This window comes from Amphibalanus amphitrite, unplaced genomic scaffold (genome assembly GCF_019059575.1).
Source record: "Amphibalanus amphitrite isolate SeventyFive unplaced genomic scaffold, NRLGWU_Aamphi_draft 000169F_arrow, whole genome shotgun sequence".
Taxonomy (NCBI): domain Eukaryota; kingdom Metazoa; phylum Arthropoda; class Thecostraca; order Balanomorpha; family Balanidae; genus Amphibalanus; species Amphibalanus amphitrite.
The window spans coordinates 244,023-270,983 of NW_024881664.1; the positions used below are offsets into that span (position 1 = coordinate 244,023).

The 26,961-nt window shown below is 54.4% G+C and overlaps 2 protein-coding genes across 2 annotated transcripts; one reads left to right on the plus strand and one right to left on the minus strand.

Annotated features, from left to right (window-relative positions):
* Positions 1-81: 81 nt before the first annotated feature.
* Positions 82-26,622, minus strand: LOC122383651 (cryptochrome DASH-like). The gene is given in 11 exon segments (XM_043370297.1): positions 82-901; positions 1,281-1,439; positions 1,758-1,877; positions 2,310-2,467; positions 23,982-24,026; positions 24,029-24,084; positions 24,388-24,513; positions 24,917-25,234; positions 25,574-25,971; positions 26,160-26,271; positions 26,586-26,622. Coding segments are annotated over 10 exon segments (1,605 nt in total). The 5' UTR covers positions 26,223-26,271; positions 26,586-26,622; the 3' UTR covers positions 82-739.
* LOC122383650 (SET and MYND domain-containing protein 4-like) lies at positions 14,059-18,843 on the plus strand. The gene is made up of 3 exons (XM_043370296.1): positions 14,059-14,176; positions 16,041-16,775; positions 17,126-18,843. Exons 2-3 carry the CDS (start codon positions 16,121-16,123, stop codon positions 18,220-18,222), a joined length of 1,752 nt encoding a protein of 583 aa, XP_043226231.1. The 5' UTR covers positions 14,059-14,176; positions 16,041-16,120; the 3' UTR covers positions 18,223-18,843.
* Positions 26,623-26,961: the final 339 nt, after the last annotated feature.

Consider the following 26,961-nt stretch of genomic DNA (forward strand, 5'->3'; position numbering starts at 1 on the left):
ATCCACTAGTTATCCATTAGTTGAGGTCCTGGCACAGAGAATCATCCCGTGTATCTTAGGTACAGTTAACCGTTCAGAGAATAGTAGTCAATGCTTTATTCAATGCTTCATCACGTCATGAGCGTCATGATTCGACACCAGCACAACAGCAACAATCATCACGCCCAACGGCATCCTGGTACGTATTACATACCACCGTTTACGGGCATTGACATTTTGTCTTTTCAAGAGAGAAAAATGGACGGACGTCCACAGCTGCACACTGAGTGCACACACCACCTCTAAACATTCAGCGACTATAATAACTCAGGAAGAACGTGGTTGTTAATATGCATAATAAAATGTTCTGTAAATGTAAAAAACAACGCTGTCTACTGTAAGAACGGTCAAATATATGTATCTTATAAACGTGCACGGAGACTCGAGATGACAGCATAATTGCTGGGGGCGTGTAAAACTGATAAAAGGCTTTGTAAAAACGATGAGGTGTAACGAACCCTGAGTTGAGAACTGTTAACCAGCAGCAGATCTAACATCACTCAAAAACCCAGATTCTGGGCATCCGCAGTAACACAAGCACCGAGAGTCATACGCCACTACGCACAACCGCTTCCGAACGCCGTCGCCGTTTCACTGCCGGCCGTCAATGTTTAGACTGCCATCCGTTCAGCCCGGTCCGCCATCCCACCCGGCTCCTAAGTCCTACCGTCCACCGCTTGTCTCCCCACCCCACATTCCGCTACCTCCGTCCGTCGCCGCTCGCTGAGCTACTGAAGTAGAAGTCGATGCCGCGCCGCTGGCCGCGTCCCGGACCGCCCCCTCCGCCGCCCCTGTGGCCCCCACCTCTGCCGCCGCCGCCCCTGCCGCCTCTGCCACTACCGCCGCCGCGGCCCCCAGGTCCCTGTGAACAAAATACGATCAGACACACATTGCACACAGTCTTAGCACAGATAGCACAACAACAGACACTACGATTAGAGCCAGATTTCTCATAGATGGCTCCAAAGTTAAGAGACTAGCCAGATGCATGGGAGACACATGCTGGATAAGCATGGGGCATTAGGAGTCTGCATTGTCAAGAAATGTCGCTCTAAGGTGAAACTGTCAAACGATCGATCCCATTGGCTGACTGCACCATGGTGCGGTTTGAATCAATTACACTGATAAAAGGTGATATAGTTCAGAATCAGTGAGTGAATGTGGGTTAGTGCCTAGTGGAAAGGTATTCAAACCAGTGAGACTGAGAGGATTGAGCCGGCAGTACAGGTGCCGCCACCTACCGCTGATCCGGGCACGTGCCGCTGCCACTCGGGAGCGCGCACCATGGGCTGCGGGTAGTCAATGTCCCGGCGCACAGACGGTGTCAGCGTCCACGGCATGTGGACCCGGCCGTCCGGTACCGAGCGCAGCTCCGTAACCCACTGACGGACGTAGTCGCCCTAGGAGCAGAGAACAAATATAGTCACTGACCGCACCCACTGATGGACATAGTCGCCCTGGGTGGACATAAAGCAAACGTAGTCACTTCGGCATTCACTGACGGACATAATGCCCTGGGAGAATAGAACAAACACAGTCACCGGTCCCGGCACCCGCAGACGGACATAGTTGCCCTGGGAACATAGAGCAAACATACATAATTGCATAGTCATCAGTCACAGAAAATGTAATCAGCGAGCGCCTGAGCAAGCCATAACTTATGTAACTATAGTCGAATGAAAAATGTCGAGAGCTCTGGATAGGACGCAGATAAGTACCTGCGGGTCGTAGTCCATGGCCTGTTTGATCATGTTGAACTTTCTGTTCTCTCGCGGGTCGTTCCCGATGCCGGCCGAGTAGTTCCAGTTGCCATAGTTACTGCACACGTCGTGGTCCAACTGAAAGACAAATGGTCATATTTATTGGCTGGCACGTTAACAGAGGAACAAGGAAACAAGACCGACCAACGACAGCGATAAGTCAAGAGACGCTGGACAAGCAGTCTTCACCACCATGCAACCCCCTCCAGTGCCTTAATGACCAGCTGCGACTCAAACCACTCGGCGCCCAGCCGCCAGCCCACTCTCCCTCCCCCTCCACATACCAGTTGTGACACAAACTACCCCCCCCCCCCCACTGACCAGCTGCGACTCGAACCACTCGGCGCCCAGCCGCCAGTCCAGTCCCCCCTCCCCCCCCATCACTGACCAGCTCTGCGACTCTGTCACCACTTCCTCCTCTACTGACCAGCTACGACTCGAACCACTGCCCCCCCCCCCCACACTCACTCGCTTGCGACCCAAAACGCCCCCCCCCCCCCCTCCACTGACCAGTTGCGACTCGAACCACTCGGCGCCCAGCCGCCAGTCCAGTCCCAGGTCCTTGGTCAGGAAGCTGGCCACGTTCTGCCGGCCCCGGTTGCTCATCCAGCCCGTCAGGCGCAGCTCGCGCATGTTGGCGTCCACAAACGGCACGCCCGTCATGCCATCTGTCGGGAAAAGGAGAAAACTGTTAGTTCAGAGTTGTTCGCCACAGCGCTAGCTACGGTTCGGCTGCCGTGGAGGGCAGGTTCAATGAATGAACGTGAGGAGAGGCTGAACAAATAAACAATCGATATGACCTTTGACCAATGAAACTCGTGGAAAATCTTTTGCAACTGAACAACAGATCCGCAGGCGTTGAGATGCTCGTAACAACAGTACACGAAGTAACTTAGGTAGCAGGCTAACGCAGTAGGCAGTAGATCCTCATGGCGGGGCACCTACAATTAGCACCGCCATAAAAAAGGATCCAACTCTGGCGATCCGCGTCAGAAGCAGGCTCAGCAGATCTTAATATCCAGACTGGCGTAATGTACTGATTCATATGCAGGTAGGCTTAGAAGTTAGCAAGGACGCCCAAGGTGAAGCACAACTACCGGCAGTAGGTGAGATCGCGTGTCGTCGAATCCGTCACCGTCCCGGTTTTCCAATTAGTCACCCTGTGTTTTTCTGTATACGGACACAGACTGAGCCGGTTTTGTGTGCCGTTAGCCAGCTCGGTATTCATGTCCCGTGTCCGTGGGGTGTCTATCCTTTCTCCTGACCCGTTAGCACCAGTCATACCTAACGGAAAGTACTGTCAACAGGGCCGGTCTGTGACACACGTGTCACACCAGTCAGACGTCACACCGAGGCGAGAAAACGAGTTGATTACGTCAAACGAGACAAAGGCCTTTTGGTACCCCTTAGCTCGACACCTTCGTCCTTCAGCCTAGAGCATCGCTTGAATATGCATCTAGAGATGCTGACGAAAATATCCCCGGGGGCACATAAATAACACGGCCGAGGCCGGTTCGAGCACGCCCGATTGCCCTGCAATAAATGGTCGCTGTCGATGGCTGCACGTCCCCGTCACACTGATAAATTGTCGGTGGCGACGTGACGGAGCGTCGGTCGTCACCGGCGGCGGCCACACCCGCCCAGCTGTCGTCAACAGCAGTTCATCATCGCCAGAGGCGTCAGTCAGCAGCCTTCAGCAGAGGACAGACCAGCGGACATCAGCTGTCTGAAGCCGTCAAACAGCAGCCAGCAGCCGCCAGTAGCAATCAGCAGCCGACAGCAACCGTCAGCGACCGTCCATCATCGTCAGAGCTGTCAGTCAGCAGGCCTCAGCAGGGGACAGGCTAGCGGACGTCAGCCGTCAGAAGTCATCAGCAGCGGACAGTGATAGTCAGCAGTCGCCAGAAGCGGACAGCCGTCAGCATGACCGTCAGTAGCAGACACCAGTCAGCAGCCGACAATAACTATCAGCAGTCGGCAGCCGTCAGTCACCGCCAACAATGGACACAACTCGCTGCCAGCGGAAAGCAGCAATCAGAAACGGATATCAGTCGTCTGCGACACTCAGCAACTGTCCGTGGGCAGTGGACAGAGGGCGTCACCGTGATCATGGACGAACAGACACGTGCTGACCAGCGTGTGACTCATCCTAAAACGAACAGGTCCGTGAGACGGAGCCAATCCGGTCAGCGCCGGTCATTCCTTCCCTTCGTCCGACATTCGCGCTCCATGATATATCATCTTTTCCACAAGCAATGTCAAACAACATTGAAGGCCGAGTGAATGACACAAATAGCTTGCATCTAAAGAACTACATTTCTTTCATTTGACATATAATTATTACCAGCTGGATCTCAGAGATGCGGGGCCGGTCCCCGAGTTTCCGTGTCAGGGCAGTCAGGACAGAGGAGGTCTGTGTCGGTCTGGCGACGGGCCCATCGCTGTGACGCCCGAGCGAACCCCATTAATCGCACCGGGTTGACTCCAACGGACTCCACTGACTTGAGTCCACCGGACTCCATCAGACTCCTACGGAGGAGCCGCAGCACCACAGCGCCGGTCCTATAGTAGTGCTGGAGAGCGAGGCGAGCTGATATCGTAGTGAACAGACTGAGATAGAGCGGAACTGAGAGACGGGATGCGTTGTAACACTTGTAACAACAGAAAAAGTGTACCAATCTGCCCTCCCGAACCCTGCGAGCTGCGCGGTTTCCCTGACCATGTCTGATGGTGATGGTCCTCAGAGAAATTCGCTAGCCGCCGGCGTGTGGGAGGAATTGAGTGTGAATTGGAAGTCCACACATCCCCTTCAACTTCCAACACACAGACGAAGGGCTGGCGACCGGGTGCAAAAATATGCCTTGACCTTGCCAATCGATCGACACCACCAGCAACCTAGGTGCCTGGCTGTGACCGGACCACCCGGGTCATAGACAGCGGCAGTCACCAGTCACCACCGAGCCGGAGCGATGCGACTACCGCACGCCGTCATTGGTCAGGGGCCAGAGGTCGTCAGCTGCAGCAGCCAGGTCCGACGTCAGGGGACCCTCGAGAGCTACAACGGCCGCCAAGGTCAGCCAGGTCAGCCAGGGTCAATCGGAGTTCTTCGGTCAGTCTGGATCAGACGGGATCAGTCTGGGTCAGTTGAGGTCAGACGGGGTCATTCAGGGTCATTCGAGGTCCTCCGGTCCGTCGAGGTTCATAGAGGTCCACCGAGATCAGCCTGGATCACAATTGTATCAGTCTCGGCCTGTGGTGCCCATTCGTGCCCAGTCGAGGTCAGCAGGGTCGCCGCCGGACCCCGCCCTGGTCCTTGGATCGGTGACAGACCCGCCTGCCGCTGGGCGCCGCGACAGCCTGAAAATAGTCCGGCCAGAAAATAGTGCCGGCGCCAGCGTCCACGTCGGCCAGAGCCCCCCCCCCCCCCCACGTGACATGACCACTGACCCCCTCCCCTACCTGCGGTCGGGGCCAGGGGCGGCCAATGTCACGTACTGCGAGCCGCGGCCAGGACGGCGGGCGCGCTGTCAGGATCCGTCCCTACAACCAGGCCTTCCTTACTAAAGCGTCGAACACAGCCGCATTTGAATACATCACGAGCCGTATATGTATATTCATCATCATCATCATCATATTTATTCAGCATCGCTTGTGCGACAACAAAGAAAACATTAATCAGTATAACATGTGAGAAGCCTAAGTAGGCGGCGAGCTGCCTCGCAGTTGCCCTGCAGGACAAACTGCAGACTGTCCGCGAGGCCGTTCGGCATGCGTGCGGCACATACGCGATCCGAGTCCACAGGACCACCGGCTGCGAGCTCCATCACTGCCCTGAAGCTACTATTACACCTGTTATAAATGTGCTTCAGTATTGCAGGTCAGTCAGCAACAATGGGCACATCACAGAGTAGATATACTACAGCAGCCAGTGGCATTATCCAGGCCGGATCACATCCCTCCATGACAGACCACGTAACCGGGACCGGGTCAGGGAGAGGAGGCCAGTGCCACCACGCCAACAGCTCAGTGTTTTTGTCACGGTTCTTATAAGTCTCCAGATTGACTCAGACTCCACATGGCTGACTCGCACTGAGCTGGGTAGAACGGATGAACGGCACTACAGCACAAACTTGGCTGCACTAGAACAATGCGAAAGCAGACAGCACTAGCAGCGTATCTGATCTGCGTCCTCTCGCCTTTACCTCCAGAGCACATGATGATGCTCAAAATTAGCCACTCCATCATATCTGACGCTGTATGTTTTGACGAAGCACTACAAGTAGCGTTGGGACAGTGTCTGACTGAAGATGTATGTAAGATGTGAGATGTATATGTTGAGTACCTACTGTGTGACCAGCAGGGATGCTGTAGCACTGTAGCAGTACCCAGTCTGACCCACCAGCCGACACGCAGTGCCCATCGAGAGCATCACCCCCTCAGCACGGCCGGCTGGAGTCCTGGAGTCACACGTCAGGACAGGGCAGTACCCTGTCCAGCCATAATCAGTCGCTGTCTCCAGGCCACTGACAGGCTGGGGCGGAGACGGACCGGGTGGGGGTGGGGGGGGGGGGGGGGGTGCAGGGTGCGGCGCTGAATGTTGATCACCTTGGTCGGTCGCGTCGGGCCGGGCGTTTAGCATCCATATGGACAGACCCTAGTCACCAGGCCGGACCGGTCAGTAACAGCAACGACCACCAGAAGGCATAGCCCAAGTGACTGCTAGCAAAACACTCCAGGCACAAAACTCGCCGCACGCTACTATCACAAGTCAACAACCCAGAGCTCTGTCTCCGCTGTCTCATTCCAAGCAGTCGTCCAGAAGCCTCCCCGAGTCGTCGGACCCGCCGTGCCACCTACTGCAGGGAGTGGTCCAACAAAGGGGCGGAGTGGTCCAACAAAGGGGCGCGGCCCCGTACCGACCACAAACAAACACTGTGGCCTGAGCTGTCCAACAAGCACGCTGGATCGGCGTGTCAGCCGCCGGGCCGGAGAGACCGGCCAGGCTGGCAGCCGCCGTCCATGGTCACTCCCCAGCCGAGTGGTGCAGGACTACAGACGGACGGGTTGATGCAGAGCCGAGTACAGGACTCGACTGCACCGGCAAGACCTGAGCTGGTGTTGTCGGATCACTGCTGAGTGCTGATTTATCAGGGCTGATCAGTGATCAGTACATGGTGATGACTTAAAGGAACTGGTCCTACTGACCAGACATGACGCCACACTGGCACGCATATAACGCCGAATGAAAAAGTCAGTAGAACAGCAAGGATAGTATACGGAATGACTTGCTAACGAAACGTCCCGCACGTAAAATAAGAATGCATGTAATATTAGTGGAACTATTACTATGTAAAAGGCAGAACACTGCCCAAATGAGGCGGGAGTAAGTGGTCCGTTGACGTGACTGCTCGCGGGAGCGTCATGCAAATGAAGCCCAGCCTGACCTGACGACAAACCGGTACGTGTCACACTATATCGATCACGTGACCATCCTGGCGTCAGTCGGGGCAACACTGAGCGTGGCGTCTGGCACTCCTTTCCTTGCCAGGAACCCATTTACATTAACGGGCACGGTCGAATGCTGAAGGTTGCAACTTGCCAGCCTTGCAGTGACTGGTCCGGTTCCTTTCTCCACGGGGAGGCATCCGACCTTAGGCACTGGTGTGGGAAAGTTTGGTTTGAAGCCAACAGCAGTGAACTCGCTCAAAATTGGGGAGAGGAGCCAAAGGAAAAGACAGGAGTAGAAAAGGAGAGCGAGAGGATGGGGAAGAGGGAGAGAGACAAAAAGTGAGAATGTGCGTGGGGAAGTGAGTGAGCGCGTGTGTGCGTGAGAGGAGAGAGAGAGAGAGAGAGAGAGAGAGAGAGAGAGAGAGAGAGAGAGAGAGAGAGAGAGAGAGAGAGAGAGAGAGAGAGAGAGAGAGAGAGAGAGAGAGAGAGAGAGAGAGAGAGAGAGAGAGAGAGAGAGAGAGAGAGAGAGAGAGAGAGAGAGAGAGAGAGAGAGAGAGAGAGAGAGAGGAGGGGTGGGATGGGGGCGTGGCAGCGACAAAGTCACATGACTGGTCTGACCGTAGATATGACGTCAGTGTTTTAATAAATAAATAATCCCTATTTTGAATCATTAGATTATTAAAGCATAGTATATGACCCGGAGGTGTTCGCCAATAGCTGCTGGTCGCGGTCGTTTTTTTTTTCTGGCTGAAGGTCGGATTTTTCTACGTCAGCGTTTTGGCGACAGTCTGCCGGGCTGAGCGTGCCCACAGTCCCGGCATTTTTGGAGGGGGCGCGGCGGTCCGGTGGGTTGGCAGAGCCGGCTGGCCGAGTCCCCGTCCCGACTCGTGCCGTCCTCGACCGGCCCTGGCTCCGTCCACAGCCGCGCACGACGGGAAGCCTGGCGGCTACTGTGTCCGCCGAGGACACGCCTGAAGTTGTGTCCTGGCCCAGCTCACACTACTCGGTGCCAGGGTTAAGCCTAGACTGGTGTAGGAGGCCGCGCTTCCGCTGATGCGCGGCACACCGGCCTCCACATGCTACCTTGACTGACACTGGGGTGGGGGCGGTCCCAGTCCGTCATCCGTCACCAACACGTGCCCGCCACATTTGACGTCAACGACCGCTCTTCTGGCGTCATCAAGCGTCACTGTAGGCGTCACCGGGCCGCGCCTATTCCTTCTGGCAGTTAGTAACACCAACACGGGCTGCGTTGGGATATTAGACTGTAAGCCTGTTGTCTGAGGGCACTCACTGCACAGTGCACACACACACCGTATAAGTGCTATATGCAGGCGAGAACCCAGACTCCATCGGCACACTGACACTGACAGGGGCGATGACAGTGACAGAGGCAGTGGCCGTGAGGGTGACAGGGAGAGTGACACCCCCAGTTCCGTCGTGGCCATGCGGTGCCAATGACCATCAACTTCGGTGACAGGTAGACGGTGCCATCCACAGAACCTACACAGTACACACAGACGAGTCCTTGCCAAACGAAAAAAAAAACACGGTAGTCAGTGGGTACGTACGCAATGTGTGTAAAAGGGACAGATGAGTTGCATAAAAGGGACATAGACGTAAAAGCGACAGGCGAGTTGCAGACAGACGAGACAGGAGAGTTAAAAGGACGCAATCGAGTTGCCAAATGCCATGCGATTTTTTTTTTGTCAAAGATGCGTGCCTACACCAGAATGCGCTTCATTCAGATGGTAACAATGTATTGACGCATCGGAAACCCTCCATGGGTATTTGCAAAAAGTCTCAATTTACGAAGACATCCGTTTGGAAGCCATTGCAAGATCCTTCAATTAGCTGCTCTGGGGCCCTTCAATTAGTTCTGGATGTTGAAAGGGAGCCGAGTTCTCTGCGACTGACGCGCGTCCACAAACAATCAGCCACCAGCATCAACAGGCCAACACAAATAGACGCAAGTCGAACAATATTAGCCAAATATTGACGTCCAAACAGTCCGGTGTGTGTGTTGGCTCCCACACGACGGCCGCCGTCCGCAGCCGGCGACCCGCAGCGGCCGTTCGGTGGGCCCGGTGACACTCGGCGGCTGAATCGGACCGACGCGACGGCCGGCCAGCTGCCAACGCCAGCGGTTAGGTGAAGACAGACCGCGGCCGCGACACGAACCGCGGCGGCGACATGGACCGCAGCGGCGACAGCATGACTACGGCGGCGGACTCAGAGATGGGAGGATAGGGTATGACGGTATAGCGAGAGAGGAGCGGGACGAGGGCTAGGGCGAAAGGACTGCGAGCGCCGAGCAACACTGGGACGAGAGGATAGGATGCGACCAGTCGACCGAGCCGGGACAGTTACATCATCCGAGCCGGGGGCCGTCACGTCTTCTTACCCTAGTTTCTTACCCTACTCCCTCCTCGTAGCTCCCCGATTAGCTCTAGTTTCTTACCCTACTCCCTGTTCGTAGCTCCCCGACTCTTGGTGGGATGACCATCAGGCATAAGCAGAACGGCGGCCTTCCGCCAGAGCCGGTCACCTAACTGCCCGTCTCTCAAAGTCAGTCCTGACAGGCCGGCCGTCAGCCGGGGTCAGCCGAGGGCGGACGCTAACCGATGCACAAACACTGAGCTCGGCACCGTACGCATTAGAGCCGAGCGGGCGCGGCACTGAGTGGATCCACAGCCGACGGGGTGAGCCGTGACTAAACACACTGCACCGTGAACGGATCAGACCCGGCAACCACCTTCGACGGATACGGGATGGTGACCGGTGAGGGCAATTCACCATTGTGTATCTCAAATATCCGCTGTTGGAACTTGAATAACATGACTGCACTGCAGTGCAGTAAGGAAGGTGGTTTCAAAACAATGCTGAAAGGCGTATGGAGTTGGGTTATTTGAGCTTAACCAGAAGCCGGCTGTTTCAGAGTAGCAGGTGTTTGGACAGTGGAGCCGGGTCATCGAATGAAAGCAGATTAGAAAGAGCAAGGTCATCGAGGAAAGAGGGGACAATGGGAGGCATTGGTCGGACGATATGCGGTGAAGTAAGCAGAGATTGAAAGAAAGGACGGGTAAATGTTGTCATGGGACAGAATAAGTCCGCAGAAATTAGGGACCGCCAGCCAGTCAACCATCCAAGAGTCGGTCACTAAAAGAATAGAGCTCGACGTACCGGTCCCGTCCTCCCGGTCTCCATGCTCCATCACCCTCTACCGTCCTCCGGCACCCGACAGCGGCTGGCTGACAGCCCAGCGGGCCGTTTGAAGCGGCGCACCGAGCGCGGCACGGCCGTCCGTCCCGTGTCGCCGCCGATCCAGCCGTGAGCCGCACACCGGGCACGGAGCCAGCCCGCTCCATGGACGGCGGACGTCCAGTGGGGCGGTCTGTCACACTGTGGGACCGTCTGTCATGGTATGGGACCGTCTGACACACTGTGGAACAGCTGCAGCTGGCACGAGCCTCTTGCACATGCCGGCACGGAACAGGAAGTCGGACCTTCACACGCCCCGAGGTCCGGGTCAATTCAGAACTGAGAGCACACAAAGGGACAGCCCTCACACGTGGCCAAACCGCTATCCATCGCGGGTCACTGAGCCCTATTTGCCAAGCACAATGATCACGTCAGCCATCAATGATAGCTAGTCAGTGTGCAGTGTGCAGCCCGAACCCCTTCATCACTACAAGTGGTGTATGGCCACACTGACTCACATAGGGGACAGACTGAGACAGAGAAAGACAAACGGTGACGCGCGCCGCGCGCCGGGACCGCCACAATCGCTCACCCATTGTCTCCGGCGCGCCACGAATGCAGCACTGCATTCTGGCAGTGAGCCAGGCGGGCCGGAAGGCGGCAGCCGGCAGCCACCGCCGGATGCCGGCTCGGCATAGAGACGCCGACGGCGGAAGGAGGGACAAAAGGACGGACGGTAGACGACGATCTACGCATGGTGACAGAACGTCCCAAAGCGGAACGCAGCTGGTTGCAACACTTGCAAGTACCGATACAGAACAGCGTCGTTGAGGCACTGGAATAATCCGTGATCCGTGCCGTACTGGACCATATTCTGCTCCACTTTCGATACACTATCTTGATTTTACGAGCGGCAGCCTGAATAAAAATAAAGTAATTAAAATCATTGTTGGCGTACCAGATCAGCATTATTCACCGCACACGTCATGGGAGGTAAGCTGTGAGTAAGCTGGGATTCTTTATGCATCGCAGCTGTTTATCCTGGCCGGGGCTCGCCGAAAATTAGAACCGTCCGCTGCCCGCCCGTCATAACATCCGTCACATGCTGCCGTCAGCGACACAACGAACGAGTTGCAACACACCTCACAGCTCTAAAACAGCACGGCAAATTTTCGACATGCCGCTGGGATGGGGTGAGCGCTGAACAGTGATAGTGGCGGGCGCACCAGCGCGGACGAGCGGTCCAGACGTCAGCCGCCACCGTCACAACATCACCCAGATTCTCGTCCAGTGTCCACGGCGGTCCACCAGAGATCACCCAGACATCACCACGTTACTTACAACTCACAAGTGCATCACCACTACCACCCAAATCCTTCTCAGTTCGCCATAATGTCTTTTCACCGACCACCACAGCCTACAGTTTACAGCCCTCAGTTGAAAGCTCCCACCTTGAAAGCTAAACACAATCCACGAGTCACAGTTTGCAGTCCCAGCGCGTCACAACCCACAGCTCAGAAGCTTTCATTACAGCCCACAGCCCCCACCTGTCACAGTCCAAATCCCTCGCCCCCACCCCGTTCCCCGTGTCGGATGACGGTGCGGTGTCCGGTAGCGCTCCACACGCCCCAGACTCGGCACGTACCGGGGTCACCAAACCACCGCGGGCACGGGTCAGAAGCTCGCCCACGGCAAAACGCTGAGGTAGGCAGGAGGGCTGACAGCCAAGGGACGGACCGCAACCATCGGTATGACTGCTGAGGACCGGCAACGGTTGCCAGTATGCCAGCCACGCGAGCAGCCACTGCCGGATCCGCATTGTCGCCGACAAAAAACAACTGTCACTCGGGCTAAATTTGGAGGTTGCAGCATTCCCGTGAAGAGGGAGGCGCAAACACTAAACAGCCACCTGATATCTTATGGCATGTGTTCTCCTCCAAAAATGAGCTCCCGCAGCCAGGCGACACAATGTCCCCTCTTGACGTCAGGCTAAGCGGCGCTGCACATGATGGCGTGCCTTCCGTGACGCCACTCGTACTAAAAGCGCCGACCACCGGTCTATTTGGTGATGACGATTAGGGCTTTACTATCGACTAACGACACCTGCTGCATTGTGCCGGCGTCAGGGGGCGTGTAGCTGATAAACTATCACACGGACGCCAATAAAGTCGATTGCACGTGCCGTTAGTGGGCGGCCCGAGCCGAGGCCGGCTAGTTGGATCCGAGCCGAGGCCGGCTAGTTGGATCGACTGAACCCGGCCGCACAGAGGAGCGACTTAGCTGTCAGGTCGAATATTCAAGCGCTTCAGAACGAATGTACTAGAAGGCGGTGGACAGTGGAAAGTGGACATGGGTGGACTCTGAGCGCTAGCGGTCACCGTCAGCAGCCATTAATCAGCAATCAGCGGCCAGCAGCCAAGAGTGGATAGCCGACACATTGCGCTGCTGCTTTCAGGCTAGGTGATCATTTGACCCCACTAGACGCTTGTGACTGGTAACGAAAATTGGTTTCATGTTGTATCGTGAGGCGCGATGTGTTGTGCCGTAATGAGACACGATGTGCCGATGTATTATAAAACGGAACCAACTGACCGGCCAAAACCCAGGCAAAGTTCAGGAGGCTCTTCACCTAACCAGCACGGGGCACGCTCCAAACTCAGACATGGACGCCTCCGCGAGCATCCTCAGTCGCTGCACCACGAGCGTTTGTCACGCCACCTCATGATCGGGATGATTCAGACTGGGGCTGCTCTAAAAGCGGCTGACTTAAGCTCGTAACTCGTCCGACGAGACAAGCTCCTACGGGGTGAAGGTAGAGCTGGCCGCGGCTGGGGAGCTGACGCCGCTAAGGCAGGGTTGGCTAGCACGCGAACAACGGCGGTCGAGGGAAAAGGTCGCCTTCTCAGTCAGTCCCCTCCTTGGTTAGTCGCTTCCCAGTAGCGCTAACCCTCCGGTACCCACAGACAAGACAGCTGGCTTTACCGCACCGCAGTCGTCATTCGTTCATCGCTACTTATTAACCGCTTCTTGGAAGACAAAATGTTGGGACAGAATCGTCAGTCCCATTGTCGCATCCTCTCCACTTATTTCCTCTAACGGACCCTGTTCTGTTCTCAGTACACTCAGAGTCCAAACACTCCTTGTTCATCCATCATCCATGATCACGAGCAGCCCGGAGTCAGCGGTCGCACGCCCCGACCTACCCCGTTCAGTCCAGACAGCGACCCGACCGACCGACCGACCAACCGGGCGGTGGTTTTCCACGACGTCCGCCGGCGCGCCGGTGCGACCGCTCCGAGGGCGTTAACCGCTTCTGGGTCCGGCCATTCTACAGCCCACCTGAGGCGTGCCGCGGTCCGATAGCCGCCTCCAGACGAGCCGTCACCCCGTCTGGGAGCGGTCCGTCCCTGACAGTGACCTTGAGGTCACCCCGACAACAGACAGACACGGGAGCAGACAGCGCCCGCAGAGATGCCCACAGACAGCTCAGCGCAGTGCCGGGTCTCAGCGGCGGGGCTGGGAGTCACCTGAGGGGGCGACCAGCTGATCGGGAGGGGCGGGGGGCGGCGCCGACGGCCGGTCCGACCGCGGCGGCGGCGGCGGCGGCGGCAGTGGCTCGTGGCGACCGGTGGGCGGCGGACAGAGGGACCGGCGGAGGACAGAGGGACCGGCGGAGGACAGAGGGAGGCAGAGGACGGGAGGAGACCCCGGCCACTGCTCAGACTCAGGTGAGAAGTCGACTGGGGTCAACCCGGTATACAATATTTACTTATACGGCGCTAGAGTAAATAGGAAGAAAAACTGTTCAACCGTTAAACTGAACCCCACCAATTTTATTACAATATACGCGATGCTCGTTAAAGTGAACAACTCACAAATGTTTCTACATACGCGCACCCTTTGTCAGATCGGTTCTGGTATGACTGGGACGTTTATCGGGACGGTATCCCAGTTGGTATGCAGTTATAAGTCGTCTGCTTGTTCGCTTGACCGATGCCATAAATAATAAAACGCACCTCGTGTATTTTCATGTACCGCCAGATAACAGTTTAAATATGACTTAGCTGCCAAAGGGTTGGACAAAGAAACAGTAGAATTGAGTCCCCTGTGTTTGTTACCATACCGTTTCCTTCCAAACGAGTTGAATTGTGTGTTGACTCACGCTGTCTGCGGCGCTAAACAAAGATGGTCTGACATCACCAAAACAGTTACCTGAAGTCACGGCGGCAGCATTACGTAGGTGAACCGTCCTCGCTGAGCACAGCAGGCTCACACACCCTGAATGCGACGCCACGGTAACTAAATGATGTCTGCGTCATCACCTGTCTTCCAAAACGGATCCACCCCTAGATACAGTCGTCTAGCGTCACCGTCATTGAATGTGCTCCGGAATGGGCTCCTTATCCAGCAAGGATTGGTGATGGATGGACAGTATTCTAAGCAGCATCCATTGAAAATCAAAATGAAACAACTACTTGACATCGAGTCCCCCGTCCTTTGCAGCCACGGTTGCAGGCTTAAACATATTTACTCAGAGCATATTTAGCTTTCACCCCAACACCGCAGCCTCTATACGCCTCTCATGCTCCCAGTCATGGTGGACGGTGACCGCTCCCTGTCCTGCACCGTGGCCCACTGTCCACGCAACCAGCCCCTGCTAGATGGTTGGGGGAGATACAGAGGGGAGAGATACCGAACCGAGACTGATACGTCTTCATCGTGAACGGTGGATGAACCGCATTTCCGGACAGGTGGCTTTGTTCTGAATACGGCACGCTACCTCGGATTTACCCCAGCGCTCTCCAGTCCCCACCCGTGAGTCAGACAGGAGGCCACCCGGTAGACACTCCCCTCGAATAGACCGCAGCAGATAAGGCAGGCATGGGGCTCCGAATCGCTCGCTATGAGCCGCATGAGATGTAATGAAAGCCTCCCACGACGCCGATCCGCGTCACACCTCTCCACCGAGACCGGTCGTATGCACTGCATGGGCCCAACACCTCGGTATCCAACTGAGGCACGCTGGTCGGAATTTCTTGCCCTCATGGCGACACATCTCTGCTGCCGAGTGACGTGCCGTAACGAGCACCATGATTTGTGGCGCTGACAGAGTTAGAGATAGAGGCCAAGTATGACCGGATAATCACTAGAGAGCGAGTGTTCCGGTACGCGCTTCTTTATTTTTATGTATCCGTGACCGAGTATCGAACACCTATCTATTCAGCATTCACGCAGTTAGAAGAAAGGGAGAAAAATTGACTCAGAAGAAGTCTAATTATCCCCAGAAACACCGTGCGAGAACCAGTAAAACTGAACCTGAATTTGATAGCAAACGTTCATTAGTGATACACCAAGGGGAAACGTATTGACGAATCGACAGAATATTGGTGAATTCGCCAGACCTCAGCCATCGATTATTGACCCAGCGCATGACCTTCAGGCCGACTCTCCGGCCTCTTTCGCGGTCTTCAGACACCATAAAAAAGACTATTTTCGGCCAGTATCGTGTCTCCTCTACTGATCTTTGACTGGGAGCTGTACGCTGTGCAACGCGGCATCAGTTGACCACGCCCGTTTGCGTTTCCCTTTCAGTTCGAGAGGAGCAGTTCCCTCCCCTAACCCGTGGGCAGCGGCACTAACTCAGCGCTAGCAGCTCGCACCCAGCGGCAGCCATGGGCAGTGTGGACATGGCCGAGCTGTTCAGCCGCGTCGGCGAGGAGCTGCGCACCCAGGAGGGCAGCCGGATCCACCGGCAGCTGCGCGAGGCTACCAGCGGCTCTGGTCGGCTGGCCGCCCTGCTGCAGCTCTCCGCCATGGCCGAGGCGACACCCCAGGGCCCCGGTCGGCTGGACAAGTCGCGGCCGGCCGCCACCGAGTGGCTGCTGCGCGAGCGGGACGCCGGCTCCGACCAGGAGCGGCTAGCGCTGCTCAACCTGGCCGTCCAGTTCGCGCCCACACCCGGCTCCGAGGAGCAGCAGCCGCTCGAGCTGCGCGACCACGGCCAGACGCTGACGGCCGCCCTGCTGCGCCGCCAACACGTGCTGCACGGCTGCGGCCGGCCAGAGGACCGCGCCGCCAACGCGCTCTACCTGAGACAGCTGCGAGACGTGCTGCCAGAGGCCACCAGCAAGAAGTTTGAGCGCGAGCTGGAGTCTGTGCTGGCGGCTGCCGACGAGCAGCCGGCTGCAGACGAGGAGCGGCCCTTCAAGCTGCCCAAAATCTACGGCGGGCTGCACTACAAGCTGAAGCGCACGTCGGCGCTGGTGAACCCGGCCTACGTGGAGGGCAAGGGCCGCTGCCTGGTGGCCAACGAGGACATCCCGCCCGGTGAGTCAACATCGCTGCTCTGTGACACATCAGCTCACGGCACATATGTATGTACACACTAAACATAAACTAAAAATCTATTGGATACTGGCATAGAATCCAGTCCAAGTAAACCCGATGAGCAGCTGGGCTTACGGGGTCTCGTAACGCCCCTATCGTTTAAGAGCACAGAAGATTGTGCTCATTTTGCGCGAGTAGTTGGTTTGATGTGAGCCAGTCGTCAAAATATGCACGATAGAAAGGAAAAGAGGTATCTTACGCGGAATCTCACCGCCCAATACTACCGTGCTCTAGCTCGTATATCGGTGTATTCTGACCGGACTCTGACCGCCCCGTTCCGTGTGCGGCAGGCTCGGTGCTGATCACGGACTCGCCGTACGCCTGGGCTCTGGGCTCGGACCGGTGGCAGACCCACTGCCAGAACTGCTGCCGGCGCACTCTGGCTCCGGTGCCGTGCACTCAGTGCGCCGCAGTCGTGTTCTGCAGCGCCGGCTGCCGCCAGGCCGCCTGGAGCCGTTTCCACCGCGCCGAGTGCGGTATTCTGGAGCACCTGCGCGGCGGCGGCCTGACGCCGATGGCTCTGATGGTGGCGCGCACTGCGCTGACGGCCGGTATGGCCCGGCTGCGGCCCTACCTGGCCCGCTGCGACTCGTACGACATCACCGACGTCGATCCGGCCGCCGTGTACGACTCGCTCGAGTACGACGCCGTGTTCGACCAGGTGCCCAACAGCGCGTTCCGCTCGATCCTGGACGCGATCCGTCGCGGCACGCTGGCCATCTACCTGCTGCGCTGCCTGCTGCTCACCGAGCTGGCCGCGCCGCCAGCTGAACTCGACGAGCGCCAGCAGCTGCAGCTGGCCGCCCTGCTGCTTCGACACCTGGAGAGCTGCGCCTGCAACGGCTTCCAGCTGAGCGAGCTGGTGCCGGCCGAGGAGCTGGGCCGAGACGCTGACGACGAGCCGGAGGCCGTGGAGCTGGGCGGCGCCGTCAGCGCCACCATGAGCCTCATCAACCACAGCTGCGACCCCAACATGACGCGCGTCAACCACGGCCGACACCTGATCGCCATCACCACGCGGACCGTGGCCGCCGGCGAGGAGCTCCAGGACAACTACCGGGCGCTGTTCCACGAGGCGCCGCGCGCCGTGCGCCAGGCAGCGCTGCTCGAGCGCTACCACTTCACCTGTCGGTGCTCGGCGTGCCGGCTGCACTGGCCCATGTACGACCGGCTGTCGGCGGTGGCGCCGCGCGCCGCCGTGCGCGACCTGCTCGAGACCGGCGCGCAGTCAGAGTCAGACGGAGAGTTCCGCAGCGCCGCGCAGGCGTTCGCCGCCGCCGCCCAGCTGGTCGAGGCCGACCACGACGACCCGCTGCAGCCCAACCGGCTGCTGGTCGACTGCCAGGGCTACCTGACCCGCTGTCTGTGGCTGGCCTACCGACTGTGAGCGGCCAGCGGGAGAGGATGGAAAGAGAATCGTCAGACAGGGCCCGGACAGAGGCGGCGATCGATTGCGAGCGGCCCACGGCGCCCGGCTTGGTGAGGAGCTGAGACATCACCTGTCCCAGACAGAGTCATGAGACGAGCTACCGCTGGCAGAGCGAGATCAGCAGGAGATCGTTACACCCCTCTAGGGTTAGACGACACCCCAGTCGTTAGTGATCCATGGGCGAGCGGCGCCCGAAGACATGAACTAGTCCCTCGATGGCTGTTACGCCGTCTCGGCGCGGCGCGCGATGTGCGGAGTATAGGTGGGGGCAGCTCGGTGAAGGGGAGCTCTAGCCGTGTGTCTCGACCGGTGTCTCTCCGAGGGGCGGACGGTGACCCGGTCGGACGGATCCGCCGCCGGGGCGGTATGTAGACGCCTTGGAGCGGCGACTCTCATCCCCGGGCCGGTCGAATGGTCCGCACCGGCCGGTCAGTCAGCTGACGGGCGGACGCCGACCTTGGCCGTCAGCTGAGCGCCGCATGGCGTGACCGAGCACCGGCGGCCGCCCGGTCCGCCCACTGTAGACGCCGGAGCGCAGTGCAATAAACGGGCCCGCGGGGCTCACCGAGCCGCCATCGAGACGGTGTTTGCAAAACCTGACGTGATAGGGGCGGAGGGGCAGCTCTGAATAATTGCCACCATGCAGCCGAGATTTGACAGGGGAGGGAGAGGGGCTGAGCGGGCGAGTAGCGGGGTGAGCCGGCTCCACAGGGGCGCAGTCGTGCGAAACGGACATTTGGAGCTCAGGTGGGCAAACAGACACGTGAAACACCAGATGCACCATTCTGGCGCCCTCCCAACGTTTCTTACATCTATTATCTGAAGCCATATGCAGGTGACAGGTAGCTACCACTCCGGTCCGGCTTCAATTCTTGTCCTTTTATGTCTCCTTTTATTTCTCTTCATTTCAATTTCTCTGGCACATGCCCACTGCCGTCTCCCGTCCGTCTCTCTAGTACACTTCCGTCTCATGCCTCATGTCTTCTTGCATTGTCGGAAATCTCTCAAAAGCGCGTGGGTGAAGGGATTAAACCCCATCCCAAGCCCGTACCAAGTGATAACCATCCAGCAGAGCGCTGTCGCCGGGCTGATTCTGGCGGCTCTCAGTTTCAGCACAAGACAGAGGTCGTCCCGGATGCGGTCCAGTTTTTGTCTCCGTTTTATTTGGGACTCCGGTCAACCGTTGAGCAGTCTGCAGTCGGCCGACGGGCGGTCCGAGCGGCAGTAAACGAGCGGGTCGCCAGAGAGACGTCTGTGTACTAACTAACGTCGGCTGGGGTCGTTACGGGTCGCCGAACTCGACACAACGGCTACAGTTGATGTCAGCTGTTCCCCTGACTGGGGTAATCCTCTTAGCAAGAAACACTCACAAAGGCGGCGGATGCACAGGTCGGGTTAAAAGCGACAGACGAATCGGGCAGGTGTGGGGCAGCTCGTCTCTGCGGAGTATTCGGTTCACATTTTGACGTCCTGCAGAGCACCACAACTTGAGCTAATGAGTGGCTGTTTCTAAAGCTAGACAACCGGGAACGGACGGTCAGGGCTCGAGCTCCGTCCTGGGACACCAAACACGACAGCCATACGCGCCAACCAGCTCGATTTTCGTATAAATAATTTAAAAAAAAACTGGTAAACGTCGCAGGCTGCGGTAGACCTTCGCCGGAATGTAATTATAGTTACATGTTATGTAAGCATATTTTGAAGTTTGACGCAGCTTCAAGTATTTAAAAAAGCTATTTTGAGTTACATGGAGTTAAGGTAATCCACTATGCAGCGCAGATGCAAGCGATGTGCGTCGCCTCTATTTAAACTCCCGGGCTAAACTCAGGTGGAATAACTCAGGCGGTCAATGATTGGTCAAATATAACAGCGCATGGGCAAAATAAGAACCTCAATTAGCGACCAATCTTTGACACCAAGGGAACTTGCTTTGGTCGTGAGCTAAGGACATGCTACCAACTAGGTATACATTCCAGATGTCGCATTGCAGGAATGAAAACAGAACCACACCGCACGTCTCCGTTGTAATCCGACGGACAGCTAGACACAAACCTGAGCCTCCTCGCCATATTTTTGTCGACGGCAGACCGGAGAATAGCACCATCGACAGTGGCTATAACTCATGATGACGGCCTTATAAAACCCATACGTGGCGTTCTCCGAATAATGAGAGGATTGACGACGCGGAGCTGCAGCCCATCCGCCATCGTCAGCCGAAGTCGTTCTGCCGCGCCGCGCCGGGGCGGCGCCGTCGCCGTCTATCTCGGTCTGCCTCTCTGACCCCGGTCAATGATGCGGCCGTTAGGGCCAGCGACGGTCTGAGTACCGGGTAGCAGACGGGCTTGGCTGGACAGTAAAGCTGTTATGACCCAGACGGTTGACCTTGTCACGTCCAGGCGGTGCAGGTCATAGAATCGTCACAGGATTCGGCAGACCCAAACAGCAGAGCTTGCTAGACCTAGACTACAACGAAATAGATTAATCCAGGTCGAGCTTCACCTGACCCAGGCGGTAGCGCTCGCCTAATTTAGACAGTAGAATTCGCCTTACCATAGTGTAATAAATAACAAGTGAAGACACTTCGATTATTTTGTGTAATGCGTTTTCTTCTGCCGGAAGTGCTCTCTCAGAAAATCAACGATATCTGATGACGATTGATGACGTTTTCGTCATTGTAGTGCAAAAGTTTCATCCCTGTAGTGAAAACTTCTAACCCAAGAAACTACTATCCAAGCTTGTAGTTATATAAGTGTTGGTTTTAACAGCTAATTCACCCTTATTTTCTACAAAACACTGAAAATAAATCCCTCTACACGCAACTTGAAATGAAATATCACTTAAACATAATGAGAAGACCAAAAACCTATTTTTACTACACATCTTTACAAGCTAAGAATGTCTTCTTTATGCCAGAATGGGTATAGCGTATGAACACAGGGACAGGCCCCACAGCTCGCAATACCTAAGAATTCATGTTCTCTTATCAGGCATATCGTTCGGAAGCTGTGTAAATGCCGACGCAGTGTTAAAATGGGCCAAACAGCTATTCATCAACTGGGCATTTCACCGGGCTGAAACGCATCGATGTCCCCTGATTTTGCATATTATAATGCATTCAATAGGAACAATGAACATGCGATGACTCTCATTCATTTCGCGCAATAAAAAGCATAGGTTCTCAAGTCAAAGTGAAGGAAAAGACCGATCAAAATGACTCGTATAATACAGACTTTGTTTAAATACTCTACACTTTTAGGGGCTGGTACTGTTATGGTGTCCTCTATTTTTGAATATTTTCATACCAGTTCTGTCACATTGCATTCAGTTAGCGATCATACATGCAATAAAAACAGTGGGTTCTCGAGAGTAAAGTTACAGAATAGAGTGAATGCTGATACGATGTTCAGCATGTTGGAGCGCAGTTAGATCGAAGAGCACTTTTATCGGGCTGTGGCACATCGATGTCCTCTGATTTTGAATATTTTCACGCATTTTATAAGAAAATGCGATTATTTTCTTTCATTAAATGCAATAAAAAACATGGGTTCTCGAGTCTATGTCAATCAAAGGACCGATCAAAATGGGTTATGTTTTAGAGACGTTGTCAAAATACCCTACACTTTTTAGGAGCCGGTGGTGTTATGATGTCCTCTGTTTTTGAATATTTTCATACCGGTTCTGTCACAATGCATTCAGTAAGCGACCATACATGCAATAAAAACAGTGGGTTCTCGAAAGTAACGTTACGGAATAGAGTGAATGCTGATACGACGTTCAGCATGTTGGAGCGCAGTTGGATCGAAGAGCACTTTCATCGGGCTGTGGCACATCGATGTCCTCTGATTTTGAATATTTTCACGCATTTTATAAGAAAATACGATTATTTTATTTCATTAAATGCAATAAAAAACATGGGTTCTCGAGTGTATGTCAATCAAAGGACCGATCAAAATGGGTTATGTTTTAGAGACGTTGTCAAAATACCCTACACTTTTTAGGAGCCGGTGGTGTTATGATGTCCTCTGTTTTTGAATATTTTCATACCGGTTCTGTCACAATGCATTCAGTAAACGACCATACATGCAATAAAAACAGTGGGTTCTCGAGAGTAACGTTACGGAATAGAGTGAATGCTGATACGATGTTCAGCATGTTGGAGCGCAGTTAGATCGAAGAGCACTTTCATCGGGCTGTGGCACATCGATGTCCTCTGATTTTGAATATTTTCACGCATTTTATAAGAAAATGCGATTATTTTCTTTCATTAAATGCAATAAAAAACATGGGTTCTCGAGTCTATGCCAATCAAAGGACCGATCAAAATTGGTTATGTTTTAGAGACGTTGTCAAAATACCCTACACTTTTTAGGAGCCGGTGGTGTTATGATGTCCTCTGTTTTTGAATATTTTCATACCGGTTCTGTCACAATGCATTCAGTAAGCGACCATATATGCAATAAAAAACAGTGGGTTCTCGAGAGTAACGTTACGGAATAGAGTGAATGCTGATACGACGTTCAGCATGTTGGAGCGCAGTTGGATCGAAGAGCACTTTCATCGGGCTGTGGCACATCGATGTCCTCTGATTTTGAATATTTTCACGCATTTTATAAGAAAATGCGATTATTTTCTTTCATTAAATGCAATAAAAAACATGGGTTCTCGAGTCTATGTCAATCAAAGGACCGATCAAAATTGGTTATGTTTTAGAGACGTTGTCAAAATACCCTGCACTTTTTAGGAGCCGGTGGTGTTATGATGTCCTCTGTTTTTGAATATTTTCATACCGGTTCTGTCACAATGCATTCAGTAAGCGACCATACATGCAATAAAAACAGTGGGTTCTCGAGAGTAACGTTACGGAATAGAGTGAATGCTGATACGATGTTCAGCATGTTGGAGCGCAGTTACATCGAAGAGCACTTTCATCGGGCTGTGGCACATCGATGTCCTCTGATTTTGAATATTTTCACGCATTTTATAAGAAAATACGATTATTTTCTTTCATTAAATGCAATAAAAAACATGGGTTCTCGAGTCTATGTCATTCATAGGACCGATCAAAATGGGTTATGCTTTAGAGACGTTGTCAAAATACCCTACACTTTTTAGGAGCCGGTGGTGTTATGATGTCCTCTGTTTTTGAATATTTTCATACCGGTTCTGTCAAATTGCAATCAGTAAGCGACCATACATGCAATAAAAACAGTGGGTTCTCGAGAGTAACGTTACGGAACAGAGTGAATGCTGATTGCTGATACGATGTTCAGCATGTTGGAGCGCAGTTACATCGAAGAGCACTTTCATCGGGCTGTGGCACATCGATGTCCTCTGATTTTGTGTGTACCAAGGCATTCTGTAAGAGACTGGGATTATTTACCTTCATTTAGTGAAATAAAAAACGTGGGTTTTCATGTCTAAGTCAATTAAAAAATCCATCATGACGGGGCATGGAAGACGATGATGTAGGCTGAGGATAACGTTCAATCAGTTCAATGATTTAGGGAGTGACGTTTTATGACGTTTTATTACGTCATACTGCAGCGTGAGTAGCTACATAGCCCACTTCCAGCTGAAGAAAAGTTGTTACATGAGTTTGCATTATACATTGGTGAAGTGTCTTCACTTGTTATTTATTACACTATGGCCTTACTTAGGCGGTAGAGTTAAGTAGGCCCTCGCCTGGCCTCGCCCTTATCGATCCCCAAGTGACCCACCTTTCCACCGATTGAAGGCCTCCATGTCGTTTTTCCAGGGCACCTTTTGTTCTGCAGACCGGTCAGGTGGAAGAGACGGTTACCGTACTTGAGAGCCACGAACCTGGGACGGAAAGGACAGACGGCGGTGATAAGTCATTAATAAGTCACAATTAATTATTGAACCAACAGTGACTGCAACAGTCAGTCACAGTCTATAGACCAACCGGCCAGTAACTGCCAGGAGCATGGCAACGTCCCACTCCCGCCCATCCCGACCCGAACCACTGAATAAACGATGACTTTCGGCTCCTTCCACCGACCTACGACGGACAACGCGATACGCATAGAAATCCCCATCAAACATGTAACACACAGGCACCTTGATAACAGTAAAAGAGCGGATGGCGGTCGGTTCGTAACTGACCTGAAGTAGTCCCTCCAGAGCAGCTCAAAGAGCACCCAGTAGGTGGACTTATTGGCCGTCCGCTGTTTCTCGTATCGGCCGATCTCCGAGTGAATGTAACGCGGCGACAGACAGCCCAGCGACAGCCTGCAGACGGAGGTAGTGGTAAAAATCTCAGACAGCGCAGTAGAGATTTTAGGCACTATCACTTCAGACGGTGATCGGTTCCGTGGGCGGGTGAATTCAGTGTCGCCACTGTAAACGTGTGAGCTGAGACAGCAAATATAGCTACATGTAACCAATTGGAAAGGCAGAGCAATACTTGAACATTAGACACCCGCAAACTCCGACCCTACACTCACAGTGTGAGGCTCCACAGAACAATATAATCGGTACCAACGACACGTAAACCAGCACAGGTCGGTAAGCAGCACTAGCAGTCAGAGTTTGCGCCGTCAGCCCACAGAGGGCACCGCAATCAGCCGGCAGATCACCCCTCTAACCGCCCACAGAGGTCGCACTACACGCTATCGACCGCAGCCACACTCACCATGGACTGAACTTGGTCGAGTAGTCCTCGCCGCTGAGTCCATTACGGGTCTCCTTGTAGGTTGCCACGGCGTCTGTTTCCCAGAGGTAGTGGTGCACGCGGGCCAGGCCGGACGTCTCGCCTCCCGGCCAGGGGAAGGCGGTGCGCGGCTCCCCGGGCGACTCCCCCTCGGGGAGGCCGAGGTCAGCCGGCGCCGGCAGCGGGCCGCACTCGAGTCCGTCCGGCAGCGGCCGCAGCCGGTCCGGCATCTGCAGCGGCGGACGCACGCGCCCGCCGCCCTCCACCGCCTTACGGAACTGCGTGTACACGTCCGGCGTCCTGGGCGGAGGGGAAGCACACGGTCAGTGAGAGCGGGCAGGACGAGACGGCAGGGAAGGGGTTGTGAGGGGGCAGAGAGCAGATGGCAACACTTGAAGTTCGCCACAGTGGGCGCTCAGGGCAACCGAGGAAGGCAGGACCGGACCGAGCGACATTGTTTAAAATATACAGAGGGCTATTAATAACCAAAGCGAGCCATAAATATACTCAAGTTTGACAAAGTAAATAGTGGTATTACAAAAAACGTGAGCATGCAGAAGTGACCTAGATAATCAGCCCTTCTAATTGTACAATTGGCTGAAAGCAAATACCTTACGGTAGCCTGCGTTATGGACCTACTGGTTCACGGCGAACGGCAGGTCGTCGCGATGGTAGAGCGTGGCGCCCCAGACGGTGTGGACGGGCACACCGAGCGCGCGGCATCGCTCGACCAGCGCGCGCTCCACGCACACCTCCTCATCGGTGGCCTCCTTCTGGAGTACCAGCGAGAGCTTGTGACCGGCCAGCGCGGCCGCCAGCTCCGGCACGGCCGTCTCCGGCGTGCCGGAGCGCACCACCAGGCCGCTGCCGCGCTCCGCCAGCCGACCCCGCAGGTCACGCACGCTCTCCAGCAGGAACCGCGACCGGTGAGCGCCTGTCTTCGGGAAGCCAAAGTGGTGTGTCGAGGCGAAATGACGCGGGTCGAAACAGTACAGTGGGACCACCAGCTCGGCAGAGTGGTGTGCCTTGTGCAGTACCTTGGGATGGAAAAAACTCAGGTCAGTATCAGTTACGGACATTGGTGATCTTATGGGTTATAAGTACATCTGACAACAACAGAACCTCATGCAATAGCATTAAGTGTTTGGTAACAGAACAAATAACAATAATGGCCTGGGTGCTTTCACGAACCCCATCGCAGCAGCTTGATCTCCTGAGTCTTTACCTCGTTATCAAGGTACCGTAGATCATTTCTAAGAAGAGCAATCGCAACCTTCTTTCCAGACATCTTGTCTTGCAGTTTGTGATCTCAAATATTAAGCTGCAAAAGGACCAGCCTGAAACAAGAATACATCATAAGGTTAAGCAAACATACTCAAAACAGCTGGGAAAAAGAATTTATTAATTAAAACAATACTCAATTACTGACTATGTTTTAACTATAACTGCATGTCGCAGCTTGGAGTCTCCAGACGTCTCCAAAATAGCCAAGCTGAGCCTCTTAGTCTTATGCTATGTAACAGCAGCACACAAAAACAAGCCACCAGGCATAATGAAACAGGAAACTGATGATATGCCTACTTCTGAGACCACCGGAATCATCTTAAGGTTCTGAAAATGTTCTCAGTAACGTTACCACACAGATAGGTACAATCAATTCAATAATTTCCAGCAGCTACTCCAACGACCCCCTCACCAACTTACAATCACAACCTGAGACCACTTCGCACGCGTTGTTATTACATAACGCCACCACAACACACATTTCTAGACATTGTTTTGTCGCAATATCGCTATAAGCGTCAAAAAGCCGAATAAATAACTGCTACTAAATTATGTTTGTTGGTGAGGGGCACAAAAGGCAGTTGAAAACTTTAGAAATATTATTATGAAGGTCATAAAACCTATGCAAGCAATATTTCATTGAAAAATAAAATGGACTTCGGATGCGTATGATAGCCATTAAAAGGTATCATTTTACAACAGACGGTTACACAAACACTGTTTCAATTTTTATCTGGCACTCC